Source organism: Cornus florida, unplaced genomic scaffold (genome assembly GCF_030987335.1).
Source record: "Cornus florida cultivar Cherokee Brave unplaced genomic scaffold, ASM3098733v1 CherokeeBrave_3.0.0_Hap2_Chr01, whole genome shotgun sequence".
Taxonomy (NCBI): Eukaryota; Viridiplantae; Streptophyta; class Magnoliopsida; order Cornales; family Cornaceae; genus Cornus; species Cornus florida.
Window position 1 is genome coordinate 81,721,612 of NW_026775571.1, and position 18,467 is coordinate 81,740,078.

Below are 18,467 nucleotides of genomic sequence, written 5' to 3' on the forward strand. Positions count from 1 at the left end.
TTATTCATTCAATTATAGACAATTACATGTGACATTTATTATAAAAGACAATTACTAAAATATACCTAATACTGAATAAAAACGACCTACGTAAAAAGAATAAAAAGTTCTATGTCATATTATTGTTTGCTTTATTATGATCACTTATTAGTTAAATATATTAAATATTTATGTACAATGTATAGACACATATATATTTGTAAACAAATTATACATATATTTTTATTTTTAATGTATTTTTATGTAAGACATTTATTATTTTATAATTCTTAAAAGTATTTATTTCATCATGTATGAAATTTTAAACAATATTTCTTTAAGAATCCAGAATAAATATATAGATTCGAGGTTTCATTTCTTTAAAATTAAAAAATATGCTACAATTTTTGTATTTTAATTATTACTAATATTATGCATCTCCTAACATAAAAGAAATAAGCTTATTAATAGCTCAAACACATTTTATAGTGCTTATAAATTGTATTTTTATTCTTTCACAAATTATATAATGACCTTTTATTATATGTAAAAGTATTGAAAACATTTTATACACATAATAGCATTGAAGTGTACATCACTCTAAAGGTGCTTCCACCGTGACCAAATTTAAATTTTGCTACTTTCACACGCTCTTAAATTTTACTCTTGCACCTGCGAAAAGACTTAAATTTTATCCTTAATTTATTTTTAAAAGTAATATTACACAAATAAATAGACTAGTAAAAATTTGAATCTCAACCTTCAAATTTTGGAAAACAAATAAGATGCTGAAATTATGTTATTTATTTTTAAAAAGAAATTTGTCATGTATCAATGTAACATCATGGATTAATACCTAATTAACTTTAATAATATCCATATGAAAATTTGAAAATCTTTAAATATATATTTTTTATTTTTAAAAATGTAAAAATCTAAGTGCTGACGTGGCAATATCCTCACATCCCAAATCCCGTGTTAAGAAAGAGGCATCATCATTTTGGTACCATCTAATTTGCAGAGCGATGGTGTCAACCAACGTTCTCAAAGGCGGTGGCGCGCTCCTCCTTTCCCGCTGCAGTCGTGGCGCCGGTGGTGGTTCCGGTGGCCATCGTCCGCCGCTTCCTGCCTCCTTTCTCTCTTGTTATTCCCGCGTAAAGGCAGTTAACTGGAATGGGGTTGGGATTTCGATGGTACTCTCGCTTTCGCATTCCCCTTCTTTGCCAAGAAGAGTGTTTTGTACGACCACTCAGAATGTTGCAGTTGATTCTTCATCTGTCCCAGAAACGTCGTCGTCTTCATCTTCTAGTGTTGGTGATGGTGATGATATAGGAATGATTAAGGATGCGGCGAACAGTCTGGACATTTGGGTTGGACAAATTCTCAAAGCCTGGAGACATCCGGAAGCTGATTCCCTCTACGTCGAAGAGGTGGATGTGGGTGAGCCCCAACCCAGAATCATCTGCAGTGGCCTTGTCAATTATATCCCTCTTGACCATCTTCAGGTGCGTGTGTATATATATATATATATGTAATTTTGTATTGCAGAACTTCTTTTAAATATATCTGTGGCTTTTAATCGTTATGGGTTTCAAATTTTGAGATTTTGTGTATTTTCTTTGGGTAAAATGTATCTGCAAACTATATGTTATTCGATTCGCATTATCTGCTTGGTATGATTAATTTATGTGAAAACTGGTCCTTTCATGGTGGAAATGTGTCTCTTGGTTATAGTGATAGAATCATAGAATGGACTGATTTGTCATATGCTTTGTAGGATTGTAAATGTGGATAGCGACACAAATTATTAAAATATTCTAAAATATGGTGCCACTACGCAGTGCAGGATTTAACACTGTTTAATGAAATTTCACCCTTTTGTGGAGAAATTGCCTATCTTCTTTGAAGACAAACATTTGCACCTTGAACTAGCCTGTTATACAGTGGACTACTTTACATCGAGTGAAGCTGAAGTCTTGTTAAAGTATGATTATCATTGTAGTCTGATCTTATCACACCAGGGTATCATGTGTGCAAGGTGAAACACAGTATTTGGATCTTGTTGGCTTGTTTTTGTCTCTGTTCAATCTTGATGATATAAGTCACTTATACTTATTGTTATCCCTAGATAGTTTTAGTTTTGTTTAGCCTTGTTAAGGAAAACGATGCAAATTGACCTATTCTTTTCCCATCATAACCCTTACATGTATATGCGCATAAATATATATTCCCTCTGTCCCAAAATAAGTGTCCATCTTTCCATTTTTATCCGTCCCAAAATAAGTGTCCCATTCGAAAAGTCAATGTACTGTCTTTGTAATCTTACCAATGTATTCTTCTTACATTGAACCTATAAAAAGTAAACCATCGCATCATTGTGGACCCACTATCTGTTTGGTATGATTAATTTATGTGAAAACTGGTCCTTTCATGGTGGAAATGTGTCTCTTGGTTATAGTGATAGAATCATAGAATGGACTGATTTGTCATATGCTTTGTAGGATTGTAAATGTGGCTAGCGACACAAATTATTAAAATATTCTAAAATATGGTGCCACTACGCAGTGCAGGATTTAACACTGTTTAATGAAATTTCACCCTTTTGTGGAGAAATTGCCTATCTTCTTTGAAGACAAACATTTGCACCTTGAACTAGCCTGTTATACAGTGGACTACTTTACATCGAGTGAAGCTGAAGTCTTGTTAAAGTATGATTATCATTGTAGTCTGATCTTATCACACCAGGGTATCATGTGTGCAAGGTGAAACACAGTATTTGGATCTTGCTGGCTTGTTTTTGTCTCTCTGTTCAATCTTGATGATATAAGTCACTTATGCTTATTGTTATCCCTAGATAGTTTTAGTTTTGTTTAGCCTTGTTAAGGAAAACGATGCAAATTGACCTATTCTTTTCCCATCATAACCCTTACATGTATATGCGCATAAATATATATTCCCTCTGTCCCAAAATAAGTGTCCATCTTTCCATTTTTATCCGTCCCAAAATAAGTGTCCCATTCGAAAAGTCAATGTACTGCCTTTGTAATCTTACCAATGTATTCTTCTTACATTGAACCTATAAAAAGTAAACCATCGCATCATTGTGGACCCACTAGGGGTAAATTTGGTAATTCATTCACTACTAATACAATTTTTTTTGCATAATAATATTATTTGTTTCATTATTTTTTTCTAATAATTCCAATTGAAAAAGTTCATTGACTTGTTATTCATCAAGCCTTGATTTCCTTTCCTTCATGTGAAATCCTGGTTCTTCCATTGGTAAGGAAGGTACATGAAGATTTTGTCAGAGGGATGAGATGGAATAGGAGAGGAGCCATCATAATAATGTGTACGAAAATATATGCACTTTGCACATACTTATAGGCACATATACAGACAAATTTGTGTCATTTCCTTGCCATGTTTGTGACTTATTTCAAAGCACCATGTCAATGTGTTCGCGTCATGTTGAGTTTTCTTCCACCATATCTTGATGTGATAATCAAGAGTATGTTGGCTATTGGTGTGAGTTCTTTTCTCATTTTTGTTGGATTTTAACCCCTAGATTTGGGCCTAAACTCTTATCAATTTCTCAGAGCTCAAATCTTATGTGCTTTGTTACATGCCTTGCATCACAACAGACAAACGGTGTTTTTTTTTTTTTTTTTGGATTGCTTTACTCATGTCATTTGACTAACTTGTTTGGAAAAGTTTATTATAGTTTGTTTCCTCCTAACCAAACCCTTGGGATTCCTCAAGGCGCACCAACTTGAGGATGGCCTTTTTCAATTGGGGGAGTATGATGTAGATCATGTGTCATAGCTGTACTAGAATTCAGTGTATGGTAACAAAGCTTTCCTTTTTCATGCATCCCTTAATGTGGATCATCACGCCTCATGAAGAGTCAAATTATATCTGTACACTGGATCATATTTTTTATTCATTTTTATTATTATAGAAAAACAATAATAAGTATACATGTGCATTGGATCATAACCAATTACTGAACACTAGATGAGGTCTTTCATGTCTATACTCCATGGTTGTACGGGTGAAAGTTAGGCAAGGGCTCTTTTACACTAGAAGCAGGGGCAAAGCCAGTATATGCCCGGCTAATATAGTAAATTTTGATTTTTTTTTTTTTACATATATTTATGAAAAAATTGTATATAATGCCCCCCCTAAAATTTTTATTTTCTAAAATTATCTCTTAACTATTTATTTATTTTCTCTTTTTATTTTCTAAATTCGTTTAATTTCTTTTACTCTCTTAACTTTTTATTTTCTTTAAATTTCCCTTTTGAATCAAACTTTAATTTTTTCCTTTCAAAGTTCTCTCATTTTTCTTTCCTATTTATCTATCTTATATTACTCATTGATTGACATATTATTTTGTAGTAAATTTTTTTCTTCTTTCCCTAATGATTTGAAGAGTCTGTAATTTCATATTCATTGAATTTTTTTTCTTTTTACATTGTGCCCCCCCCCCGAATTGAATTTCTGGCTCCGCCCCTACCTAGAAGGCAAACTGTAAGCCTCATTTCAATATAAATTAATCTCTCGATTTTTTTTTTGGTTATAAATAATTAAAATGTTTAGACAATTTAAAAACATACTAGAGTAATCTGGCTTTTCTTCCCATCCTAAAGTTGTTAGCAATTTGCTACTTGCACATTGGTAGCAACCATTATGTCACATCGACTATGTAGATTATAGAGTCATACGAGAAAGATGTGGATTTCAAAGCTAAGATTGAGAAATTTAAGGAACATATAGTGTACAGTCGTACAAAATTTAGCTTGAAAAATGGATTGTTATATAAGGGTGCACAATTTATGTGCCTAAGAAGCTAGGGAATTGGGTGATTTAGAAGGCTCATTTATGCGTTTGTTGAGCACGTTGGAGTTCGGAAGAGATTGTTGAACCTCTTTATTATCCAAAGGTCTAACCTCTTTATTATCCAAAGGTCTAGCAGGACATGGCTCCTTTCATTTATAGTTGTGTTTTGCGTTGTACATGAAACCATTTAATCTGATTAACAATTCCTAGCAGACCGTGGGAGAGTATGCTGATGCGATATTTTAGAGGATTATGGAAGACGAAGTCTGGATTTTATTATGTTATGACAAATGCAATGAACTCAAGATAAAACCAAGAATCACGACAGAAAAGTAAACACACCAAACAAAGAACACAAAGATTTATATGTGGTTTGGCAACAACCTACGTCCACGGTTGGGATCTGGCGAAAGTTTTCACTATGTGTAAAATCGGAGATTATAAGTTTCAGCCCCTCACTCTGTTTTTGTACGAATTTCAGAGTTTCCCTCTCCCCCACTCCAAACCCTAAGCGTCTTTATTGGGCTACAAGAGACTAATTAGGGTCCACGGCCCATGAGCAAAAAGGGGGTCAAAAATTTTCCATCAGGACATGGTTCCTTTCATTTATAGTTGTGTTTTACGTTGTACATGAAACCATTTAATCTGATTAACAATTCCTAGAAGACTGCGGGAGAGTATGCTGATGCGATATTTTAGAGGATTATGGAAGATGAAGTCTGGATTTTATTATGTTATGACAAATGCAATGAACTCAAGATAAAACCAAGAATCATGACAGAAAAGTAAACACTCCAAACAAAGAACACAAAGATTTATATGAGGTTCGGCAACAACCTACGTCCACGGTTGGGATCCGGCGAAAGTTTTCACTATGTGTAAAATCGGAGATTATAAGTTTCAGCCCCTCACTCTGTTTCTGTACGAATTTCAGAGTTTCCCTCTCCCCCACTCCAAACCCTAAGCGTCCTTATTGGGCTACAAGAGACTAATTAGGGTCCACGGCCCATGAGCAAAAAAGGGGTCAAAATTTTTCCGTCCAACAGTTCGTCGGGTCGCAACGCTACCCGGCACCATATTTGGGCGACAACATCACAGATTATTCGGATGAGGTAGTGGTTTGCTTCAACAAGATGATTCTTCTCATAACACTAGTGGAGATGCTTTGGGTAATACACAGTTTGAGATAGTCAAAACTAAGGATAATAAGTCGGTCGGGCTCAACCTGACACCGACTTGAATTTTGATTGGGTTTGTACAGATTTTCTTAAACCTCGGGTCAGGCGTGGGCCAAAAAACCTCAGACTGACCTAAACTGGGCTATGCTTAGGCAGAGGTCTTAGGCAACTCAATCTAACATGAGCTTGATACCGTATATATATCTATATTAAATATAAAATGGCAAATTTTATTTTCCATCATTGGGATGATTTAAGAAAAATAAAATAAAAAATTTGGTGCAATTTAAATATATATATGCTTCCACATAGATTGTCACCGCCTTTAACATATGAACTCTGGATTATTTAGATGGAGAGAATGATTGTATGTTTTAAAAGTAGTCTCACGTATGAATCATATGTCAGATCAAATCATATGTGAGATGGAGTGACTTTTTTGGCTTCCTTGTGGACTCCTCTTACAAAGGAGTTTGAGGATGTTTCATTTATTTGGATTCAAAGAGAGATGATCATGAGTTCTTACTGTAAGTCTAAGCTCTTAATTGTATGGAAACCATCTCCTATCGGGTGGTTGGATCTAATTTTGATTATTGTTCAGTTGGAAATCTAGGCAAATTGGAGATGGCATTTGCAGGGATCGTGACAGAGTAGTTAACTTAATCTATTTGAAGCCAACTGGTCAAGAAGATCTCATTTACGCAAAGTTCTTGCATCTTATTTATGCTTAAAGTTCTTTAACAGAGCATCTCTTTTGAAGTGAGCCATCTCTTGGTGGAGGGATCATTATTATTACAGGCTGAGCAAAGAAGAAAGAAAGGGATCCTTGCCGTTATGATTACTTGATCGGGTGAGTTTGAAATGTTGCCTGCCATGTGTGTTTACTTTGCTTGGATCTGTAGGTTAAGCAATGGGGAAGTGAACTTCTTGGCTAAGAGGGTCCTGGATCCCTTGAGTGTGTTAGATCATCTTTACATCCTTGATATAGGTTCTTGGGTTGTTTTGCTTTGGGCATCAATGGCTCTTTTTCTGGAATTTTCCACATGTGTGGTTGCTCAACCTGTTTACCTTTATTTATTTTTATTTTGTAAAGATTTTTTTGTTCCCTATGAGATGTTTGGATTTGAAGTTAAGTTTTGGGTTTGAGATATTGAGAAGGCTAATATTTTGTAAATCTTTAGCTGTTAACTGTTTCTAACTTGAAATCTTGAGATAATGATTCATGTGATGGTGTTGATACAAATATCAATTTGCAGGACAAGAAGGTAATCGTTCTTGCTAATTTGAAGCCAAGAAATATGCGTGGTATCAAGTCATACGGAATGCTTATGGCTGCTTCTGATGCTTCACATGAGAATGTTGAGCTTCTAGTGCCTCCTGAAGGTTCAGTTACAGGTGAAAGAGTATGGTTTGGTTCTGAAGATGAAAAAGAGAATCTACCTGAGGCTGCCTCACCTAACCAGGTAAGACTACAATGAATTCAAATTTTGACTGCTCAATGAAAACAGAAAAAATAAGAGGGCGCGTGCTAATAAACTAGAAGCTATTCAAAAAGAAAAAAAAAAAAGGCCTTGGGTTGACATATACTTATTGTTAGACAAATAACAGTACTAATGGTTATGGTTATGCAAAATTGGCGATTGTCATTTTCATTTTTATTGTCATGTAACAAAGAAATCAAGTTTAGTCCTTCTGTTATGTGTTCAACAAGTGAATGCTTTGTGTTGGGCCCTATTCCTATTTCTTTGTCAGATAGCAAAGTTTGTGTCTGTATTCTTGTAGGTATCCTAGATAAAAAACCTTTTGAGTACAGAAACTGGATATTAATATTTCCTGAGATTTTTTGGTATCATTGTCTCAATTTACTTATTTTTTTTTTTCTGCATCAAATTAAATTGATACATTCCTATATGAAGTTTGATTACATATGGAAGCCCCTGTATCACTATCAGACATTTGACTTTGAGTTTACTATGCATGCTTATGAAACTTGTTATTTATTCTTCTACATAATTCTCATGCTACTCATCTGAGTAGCTGCTTTATTTGTTGATTTAAATACCTAGAATTAGTACTCGAAGCTAATGATGAGATGTGGCATGCTGGATTGAAATAAGCTGGTGAACTTTGTTAACATATAATGCCACCTTTTCTATTGTTGCCTTCCTTGATATGACTCCATTAGGCCTTGTTATATAGTTGGTCTATCCCTAAATCACTGATTAAAGAAAAGGTTGATTCCACTTTCCCAAATATCATCCTCAAACTTTAAAGATGCTTTTAAATAACTACGAAAACATTGGATTACTATGTGTGAAATTTCCCTGAATATCAAACTTATTACGTACTACTTACTACTTAGTACAACAACAATAAGAAAGCCTTTTTTCCCAACTTCTTGGGGTCGGCTGCATGAATCCTATGTTTCCGTTCCCCTCTATCTAAGGCCATAGCCTCAGTCAAACCACATGCTATCATATCCTTCTTTACTAACCCTACCTACGTTAACTTTGGTCTTCCTCTTCCCCTAGTATTACGCTATTACCATCAATGTTGATTATGTCAGTCTTCTTAACTCGTGCATTTAAAGGTCTTCCTTGCACATGTCCAAACCATCTTAACCGATTTTCTCATTTTATCTCCAATTTTGGCTACTCCAACCATCTCCCGAATGTGGTCATTTCTAATTCTATCCTTTATAGTCTTACCACAAACCCATCTCAACATTCTCATTTCCGCTACACTCACTTAATGCATATGTTGTTTCCTTGATTCTATGATTAACTTCATCTGCAGTTTCTCTTCATTATGAATAATTGAACCTAAGTAACAAAAATGTTCACTTCTCTTGTACCCCTTGATTCTCAATCCCCACTACATCCTCATTTGTATTTCTAGATTTACTGAAGTTACACCTCATGTATTCAATCTTACTTCTACTTATATCAAACCTTTTAATTCTAAAGCTTCTCTCCAAACGTCCAATTTGGCATTAACTCCTCTAGTCTCAACGGCTAAAACAATATCATCTGCTAATAGCATACACCATGAATCTCATCTTTGATGTGTCTTGTCAGAAGGCAAAAAGGTACGAGTTTAATGTTGACCCTTCACGTAATCCTACAGTGATCGAGAATTCACTTGTTTTCCCTAAGGTGTTCTAACTACCATTATACATTTCCTTTATCGTGTCAATATATCCCTTCATGACTCCTATCTTTTCTAAAACCCTCCATGTTAGATCTCTAGGTACCATATCATAGGCTTTCTTGAAATTATTAAAACCCATTTGTAGATTTCTCTTCTTCTCTCTATATCTTTCGTTTAGTCTCCTAAATAAGTAATCAACTTATGCAAATGTTGATTTTTGTCAACTAAAGGTTCTGTCTCATAAGAATCTGGCTTACAGTTTTGTGTAGATTTATTTAGTTGTTCTGCCTGTGATAAAAAAGGCCTAAATTTGATGAAAATATTAGGGGAATAAAACTGGTCTCAAATAATTTATGTTTTATTTCGCGATGTATTAGACGTTTTGGTCATCCTATTGCCCTGCTTGGTTAATTGGTCTTCTGTTTGATAATTTGCAGATTCAGAAGAAAAAGATCTGGAAATTGGTGCAGCCTCATCTAAAAACAGATGATTCTTGTGCTGCTGCACTTAACATGCATTTCATGCGAACATCTGCAGGTGTGGTGGTATCCGGATCCTTGAAGAATGCAAATATATCGTGATCAAACTGAACTTCATGCTATTTTTGCGACTTTGTACCTCGTCAGACAAAATTCTCTTCTTTTTATCTCCAATTGACATCATGTCTAACTTTCTATTAGTGCATTAATTTCTTATTCTATCTTTTCTTAATATTGTCACCTTGATTTCAACATTTTTAGCTACGGTTTTCTAAACATGTGTGATTAAGATAACCGATTTTATCGATGACTTTTCAAGTTTTCTTATAAATTTGTGTATTCTACAATCACCTAGCACTTCATTAGAACAGCTTTATTTAGTCTTCCTCATTCTCTCATTGTGGATTATTTATCCATTGGATCTCTTACCTATCCAATTTCACAAACAGCCATTATCTAGTTTGGCGCTCATTTAATTGGGGGTCTTGGGAGGGAAAAGATATTTAATGTGCCCGGTGCACTAGGCACATCACAGCTGTTTGTGTCGTACACGCGGATATGGACAGTTGAATATCTTCTCGTTGGGAGGGGTAGATTGGGTACATTCCGACTATTAGCATTAAGTGGCTATCCTAGACTCAAACTCATATTTGGTATATTTGGTAGACTGAACTTTTATTATGGGACTGTCATTCTTTCATGTAACTGATTGAAAATACAATTGTCCCCCTACTCTTCTTAAATTAGTTATTTTTCCAGCATCCATTATTTCAATCTCAATAGTAGCTGTGAATTTGACGTCCACATGTATTCTTATAGATTCCTCAAATTGGCAACTGTCTTCTTAGTCTTAAAATCACGTAAAACATATTAGGCAGCAAACTACTTTCACCAAAATACTTTCAGACTACCCTTTTAGATCTTACGACATTCCTAGCTTACAAACCACTAAATTTAGAGGTGTGGCTTCCAAAACATGTGCAGACTCAACCAAAGGCACTAATAGATGTGTTTGGAGTAGTCTCACAGAGGAAGAGGATAGAAGCCACTTGTGATTTCATTCGTAATTTTACTCAGTTTGTTTTGACGTAAAATATTTTTAAATTTTTTTATTTTTTATTTTTTTTTTTTTCCAGGTAATATATATATATATATATATATATATATATATATATATATATAGTTATATTTTGATGTTTGACAAAAATTAAAGTCGAAATTGAGTTCATTGGACGAGACATGTAAAATAATTTATCAAAAATGTAAGAGTTCATTATTTTTTATCTTCGTAAATACTTTACGATAACCAAACATTAGAAAATAAAAAAATATTTTATATCCAAACAAATGGAGCCCTAATGGTAAAGAAAATAGCTTAAGTGTAGAAACCCCATATAATATAGGTTATGTGCACAATATATCCCTCTTTTTTTAAAAGGAACATTTCATTCCATAAATTTTAAAAATGTGCAAATAAGCTCTTCTTACTTTATTCGTTTAAGTAAGATATTCTCTATCGAGAAAGCGTAACACTACTAGCCGCCCTTACCCTTACACAGCTTATTATTCCGATCTTGCTGCTCGCTTCGCTTCTGTGGTCACTGTAGCTGGTGTTAAAGTCCATGCTTTAGTCAATATATATCTTAAGTAAAGAGACTCATAATAGTTTCTCTATCCATCATTCGAAGGCCCGTGATCCAACCCATGACCACTTTTTGACAAAAAGTAAATATCAAATTCCGATTTTACCCTTTTTATTCCTATTTTGCCCATAACAGAATGTGCATACCCCACCATCTCCATAACTTATGATTTTCTTTTTTTATTTTCTGTGTCATTATATATTTTATTTGTTTGTGTCAAAAATTTTATTCATTTTTTCCAAACGTGCCATCATCTTCAAGCTCAAGAAGTCATTATTACCCATATACGAGGCCAGTGAAAGAATATTACTATAAATGTTATATTTTTCATAGAAAAGAGATGTTAGAAAAGAAATCCTACCATTTAAACTAGTATTTATTATTGAAAACGATGATAAAAGTGATTTATATATTAATCTGGTTATGAAGATACAAGATTTCGTTTCTTCTCTCTCTCTCTCTCTCTAGCCTTCTCCCCACTTTCCACTCGTCATGGTCTATTTATAGGCCATGACTTTTTTTGCAGTTAACCAATTACATTGGGCTTATATCCAAAAGCTCTTTTCCTTCTGGGCTGGGTCTTGCAATGGGCTTGACCTTCCTCGGTGGACCCCCCACGTTGGGCCCATTCCAGGGTGCTTTGGCATGGATCCTACTTCAATCATTCGACTTGATCTCGTTTCCGCGATCCATATCCGGCCCATGCCACTTGCCGCATCCTCAACTGTCCCCATAATTACCCCTTATTGATTAGGGGGTAATTATTAGAGGCTGCTAATGATGACCTGACGGCTCGAGGAGATCGTGTGGGAGAATGGACGGTTAGATCTAGGGGTCGGCGCTTCGAGATTCAAAAAGACAACCTATCGCTTTCCTGACTCCTCGGCTCTTGGGCTCATCTCGTCTTTATAAGCTCCATTGATTCTCCATCGATCCTCTTTACCGTCTCCATATCACCTTTTGCTGCTTGAATCCTCTCCGACGATCTCTTGCGAAAGATCTTCCTTCCAGTGGCTTTGCAATACTCTCTGCCGTTTTCACTCTCTAAGGTTAGTTTCATTTGCATTTTTCTTTTGGAAGACTTCTTTCTTCTCTCCGGAATCCTCATCCACTCTCACTATGACAATAGATCTAGACGTTCTTCGTATGAAACTTCAACTTCCTGACGATGTAGAAATTAGAAACTGCCCCCGGGAAGTGAATATTAGAACCGGTGCTGGCCTTCTTCCCGGCGAGGCCTTGTTTTCACTTCTCCACCTCAATCTCCTTAGATTTCCTTTACATCCTTTCTTTTGCTATGTTTTTAACAAGCTTAATCTTTCCCCTTTACAAGTAAACCCCAACTTCCTTAGGATTTTATCCGTTATGCTACTCCTGATTCGTGATAGAGGTCTGGATCTGGACCTCGTAGATCTCCTCCTCTGTCACAAGGTCAGCAAGATCAGAACTGACGAACCGTTTTACCACTTTTTCCCCATTGAGAAGAGGTCGGATAAGATCAAATCTGAGAAAGGTTGGAGGAAAAACATTATTGGGGTTAGGGGAGCCTGGTTCTCTCCAGCTGCGGAGGATTTCCCTATCCCGAGCGCTTTCGGAGAGTGCTCTGTCTCTTTTTACAAGAAATATAAAAACCATAAGAGTGACAATCCTTGCGAGATTTGCATTCCTCGTTTTTGTTCTTTCTTGTGCCATTCCTTAGGCATTCCTTGTGATGACTTGAGCTACAGTGTGTGCAGGGATAGGGATAACTACTTGAAGCGGTACGTTCTGACCAACGTTCCCTCTTGCTCGGACCTTCTCACCTCAGATAATCTCCTCGACATCTCAGTCCTCGGCAAGACAATGAGCCAACTCCAGATCCCTTCCTTCGGCAGGAAGAAAACTGCCCCCAGGCCTGTTACCACCCCTGCATCAAATTCCTCACCGGCTTCAGCATCTTCCTCTGCTACCCTTTCTGATACCACTCCTTCCACCGATCCATCCGTGACGGCTTGTAATACCCCGTAATTAATTAAAGAGTTTAGTTTATTTAAATTATATTATGTGTGGATTCCTTTACCTATTATTGTGCATGCTACATTGTTATATTAAGTTCATTTAATGGTGCATGTACATTAATTGTGTATGTTAAAATAGTAAATTTATTCATTTAATTATGCATGTATTATTATTAATAATTTTATTTGTTGGTTATGCTTATATTAATCATTATTAGTTAATTAAAATATTATATTTGTGTTATAAAGTATTATAATGATATAATGTATTCTTATGTAATAATAAAAATAATAATAATAATAATAATAGTTTAATAATATAATAATAATAATAATATAATAATAATAATTATAAAAGTTTATTAATAATAATAATAGTTATAATAATAATAATAGTATTAAATCAATGTAATGATGGAAAATTAAATATTAGGATAGAATTTCATTTACTATGGTAGAATGGTGGATCAAATATCTTGATTAAGATTGCATTGTCTTAAAGCCATATAGGTGGGAATGTTGAAAGTTAATGTTTAAGTTAGATATTTGTATTATATATATTATATAAATTAGTATATATTAGTTAGTTAGTTACAATTTGAAAGAAACTCACGTAAGTAGAAGAGCAAAATTCTAGTGAGCCATTGTAAAAGTGTGGAAAGGAAGAGAGAGAAAGAAAGGAGCTTGGACCGGTGTAGGGAATTTACCCGACTACGCGCAACCGGCGGATTTATTTTAAATCCAAAAAGGCAAGTTATTATCTATTTTTCCCCTTTGAATTAATAAATTAATTGCTTAGTTTATTTATATTATTTTAGAGCAAAGAGACCATGTAAGGAGTTTAATAAATTAGGAATTTTAGTTTATTAAATTTGTGAAATTTTAATTATATAGGATGGTATATATTTATTTAATGTCCTATAAAATTAATAATGGCTAAAAATAATTAAATAAGGCTTTAGGGATTTTTCTAGAATTTTCTAGAATTTTTCGGGAGTTTTCTGTAATTTCCGGCGAGACTCCGGCGAGTTTTCCGGCCACCGGCAGTGAGGAAGGTGACCGGAGTTATCTGGTGTGTTGCGGTGTATTGTAACAAGCATGCGCATGGATCAGCAGCCGTTAGATGGGTTGTGAATCCTTAGATTGATTCGGTGTAGCGCGGGACACCATATGATGGTGCGCGCTAATCATCAGTCGTAGGATGAAAGGAGCATAGGTGGATTGATCCGGTGTGGCGCACATGTAGGAAAGGTGATGCAGCCAACCAACCGGAGGACGCCACGTCAGCAGGAAGCCATCAACGTGCGCGTGGGACTCTCCAGACGCGCGTGGGAGCGCGTGCGCGCGAGTGGCTGATGCCAGACGCGCGTGGAGGCGCGTGGGAGAGTGGGAAAGCTTGGCGGCGCGTGTGGGGAGCTCTGGGAGGCGCGTGGGGGATCGTGAAGAGCCTCTGCAGCTGCTGGAAAAGTCCAGAATACCCCTAGGGACTGTTTTGTCATTACCAGGACCTTCACTATACATTTTGGGGCCTCGGGTTGGCATTTTTAGAATTAACGGGACATTATATTATTATTTTATTTCTCGTTAACTATTATAATTGTCCGATTAATATTTCTAAATATTAATTGTATCAGTTAAAGTGCGAATCGCTAGTAAACATATGTAATTAATTTAACGACTATTAATGGTATTATTTTATTAAACTGTAATAACCATTAATGTTAAATTAATTAGTGCTTGGTTTTATTCATATAAATAACCCATTATATATTATGGAATATTTATACTGTTAATCGTACATAAACCATGATTATTATGCTGTGTGCATTTCAGAGAATAAATGGACTGTTCAAATAATGTCGCATTTATATTATATGGATGTGTTGCCATATAGAACCATGTGAGCTGGCTAATAAGTTTAGACTCATTTATACCTTATGCATTCGTTGCTATAGACAGATGTGTGGCTGTCGGGGCATGTGGTTTAATATTATTGGCATGTGTTGCCTAATTGACATACTCGGTATATTTATTAATATTACTGGCATGTGTTGCCTAATTTGTATGCTCAGTATATTCATCAGTACTTTGAGAGGTATTAACACTGTGTAGTTCGTTATAGTCTGTGTTGTCAGTACCGTGCACCATGTATAATAGCTGATTTCCCGGGTAGGGAAAGGCGACACTTAACCACCTAGTGTGAGTCTAAGTGATCACCGTCTATTCTGGTTGAGGTCATGTTATACATTGGATAGTTCCCTTAGGATGTATACAGATATGGTACTCAACCGATTCATAATGATTAATTTATTTGATTCTCTGATTTGGGTCATAGTAGAGAGGACTTGCTCGTGGGGTTGACCCACCATTGTTGTTATTTCAGGATACGGTCAGTACCCGTTCCAAGGTTGAGGTTAGCAGTGTGGGACCACCATCCGAACTCATCTACTCTTACGATCCAGTTCAGAGTAGAAGTTTTATGTATTACTTCAGTTTCAGTTTTTATTTATTTTTGACGTTGAACTCTCAGGGTTATATTTAGGGATCCTTGACATAGGATTTCCAAGTTGTAATGAAGTACTGTATTAAATAAAGGATGGATGTATGTTGTATTATTTAGTGTTCCTTTCCTGTCTAAATTCTTTTATTATCATCATTTTGTATTCCATGCTTGTATATTGCCAGTTGTTTTTGATATCCCTCGTTTTTCGTGTATAAGCCTGATCAACTTATGCGTGGAAAATGTGGGGGTGTTACAGTTGGTATCAGAGCATTCCAGGTTCGAGTGTCTTAGGGATCTGTGATTACTATACTTCCGCGTTGTGTATTCTGATAATTAGAGCCTAAGTATTAGGGTTCTTTGTATTCTTTTAGTCGGTCCATTATAATGTACTGACGTTAGATTTTTTCTGAATTTAAAAGAAGGATGTCTCGGCGTGGGACAAGGAATGCGAACCGTCATCGCAGTATTTCCCCAACTCAAAATGAGAATCAGGAATTTTCCCCTCAAGTTGCTGATATCATTGCACGAGCTGTAGCAGCAGGAGTAGCATCTGCTCTACGAAACCAGCAACCTCCTCCGATAGTACCTGTTCCTGAACCAGTGGCACAGCCAATGTCATGGGACAAAGTTCGTCACTCGTTCATCCGGGGAAATCCACCAACATTTGCAGGGTCCACAGATGTCTTGTTAGCATATCAGTGGAAACAGGAGAGCGAGCGTCATCTTCGGATGGTAATCTGTACCGAAGTGCAGAAACAGATGCTAGCTACGTTTATGCTGATAGGCAATGCATTGCAGTGGTGGGAGTCTATTACTACTGTCGATGAGAGGACCAGATTGACGTATGCTGAATTTCAGACTCGCTTTGACGACAAGTATTTTCCTATGTCAGTAAGATCAGCGATGAAGACTGAATTTCTGGATCTGCAACAGGAGGATATGACTGTGGCTGAGTATGAACAGAAGTTCATTAATTTGTCATTATTTGCACCAGAGGAGGTCAATACGGAAGAAAAGAAGAGAGACCGCTTTGTGAAAGGGTTGATATGGCCGATTAAAGTGGTGATCATAGGTAGTCCTGCATATACTACTTATATCCAGGTGGTTAATGCCGCTTTACAGCACTGCCAGATGAGGAGTGATTACCGGAAGTCCAAGGGAGATAAGCGGACTAACCGAGACTACCAGACAATGGAGAAAGGAAGCAGCAGTGGTACCAAGTCCAATGATCGGGGCAGATTTCAAGGACATCAACCTTGGAAGAAAAACAAAGGAAACCCAGATGTGCAGAGGGATAGAGTCCCTAATCAGGGTAGACAAGGTGGGATACCTCAGACCGGACAGGAACAGTGGTCGGGAAATCAACAGAGAAGGCAGGCAGGTCCTTTTATGGGACGTTGTTATCACTGTAGAGAGATTGGGCATCCGGCCAGGATGTGTCCCAAAGCTAAGCAGGGACAGTATGGGCAGCCGAGACCTAATCAGCCGTTACCTCTACCGGCCCCACCGATGCCACGTGGGCAAGTTCAGAATTTTTCGGCACTTCCGGCACCACCATTTCCTCCGGGACAACCTCCACAGCAGTTGCATCATGGCAGAGTTTATAACTTCATGCCACATAATGCGCAGGCTCCTTAGGCTATTAAGGGTATGTTTTCTATACATGGTAGAACTGCTCGTATACTGTTTGACACTGGTGCATCACATTCTTTTGTGTCTAGATCTTTTGTTATCTTATCTGGTATGACGACTCCGTTATGTGACCAACCTCTTAATATTTATTCACCATTGGGAGTTGGAGCAATTTTACGAGAGTGTAGCGGTGATATCCTTATAGATATGGGCCGGCTTCGATTTCTTGCAAATTTGTTAGTATTAGATATGCATTCGTATGATGTTATACTTGGGATGGACTGGTTATCTCAGTACCATGCTCAGGTTAACTATTACGAAAAGTCTATTGTATTTGCTATACCAGGACAGGAGATGTATCTTCTTGTTGTACCACAACCTGATAGAGGGCCTAGCACTTATTTATTCGTTCTTGAGGAGGACTCACAGGAAGCGACTGCGGTATCTCTTGACAGCATCCCGGTAGTACAGGAATTCCAGGATGTATTCCAGGAAATTCCAAGCTTGCCACCAAGTCGAGAGATAGACTTCGTCATTGATTTAGCTCCAGGCACTACGCCTATTGCTAAGGCGCCGTACAGAATGGCACCAGTGGAGATGCGAGAGTTGAAGGATCAAATTCAGCAGTTGCTCAGCCAGGGATTTATTCGTAGGAGTACTTCACCATGGGGAGCACCAGTACTGTTTGTAAAGAAGAAGGATGGATCTCTTCGTCTTTGTATTGATTACAGAGAACTGAACAAGGTCACTGTTCGCAACAAGTACCCGTTGCCCAGAATTGATGACCTGTTTGATCAGTTGAAGGGAGCTACTTACTTCTCAAAGATCGATTTGAGGTCTGGTTATCATCAGCTACGAGTCAGAGAACAAGATGTTCCAAAGACAGCATTTCTCACAAGGTACGGATCTTATGAGTTTCGTGTTATGCCTTCGGTTTAACGAACGCTCCAGCTGTCTTTATGGACTTGATGAATAGAGTATTCAGAGAATACTTAGATCAGTTTGTCATTGTTTTCATTGATGATATTCTGGTTTACTCTAAGTCGGAGAAGGACCATGCCAGA

The 18,467-nt window shown here is 36.6% G+C and overlaps 1 protein-coding gene across 1 annotated transcript; it reads left to right on the forward strand.

Annotated features, from left to right (window-relative positions):
- The first annotated feature begins 980 nt into the window (after positions 1-980).
- Positions 981-9,959, forward strand: LOC132302892 (uncharacterized). Its single transcript, XM_059799888.1, has 3 exons — positions 981-1,484; positions 7,256-7,462; positions 9,587-9,959. The coding sequence occupies exons 1-3, from the start codon at positions 1,005-1,007 to the stop codon at positions 9,728-9,730; spliced, it is 831 nt and encodes a 276-aa protein (XP_059655871.1). The 5' UTR covers positions 981-1,004; the 3' UTR covers positions 9,731-9,959.
- Positions 9,960-18,467: the final 8,508 nt, after the last annotated feature.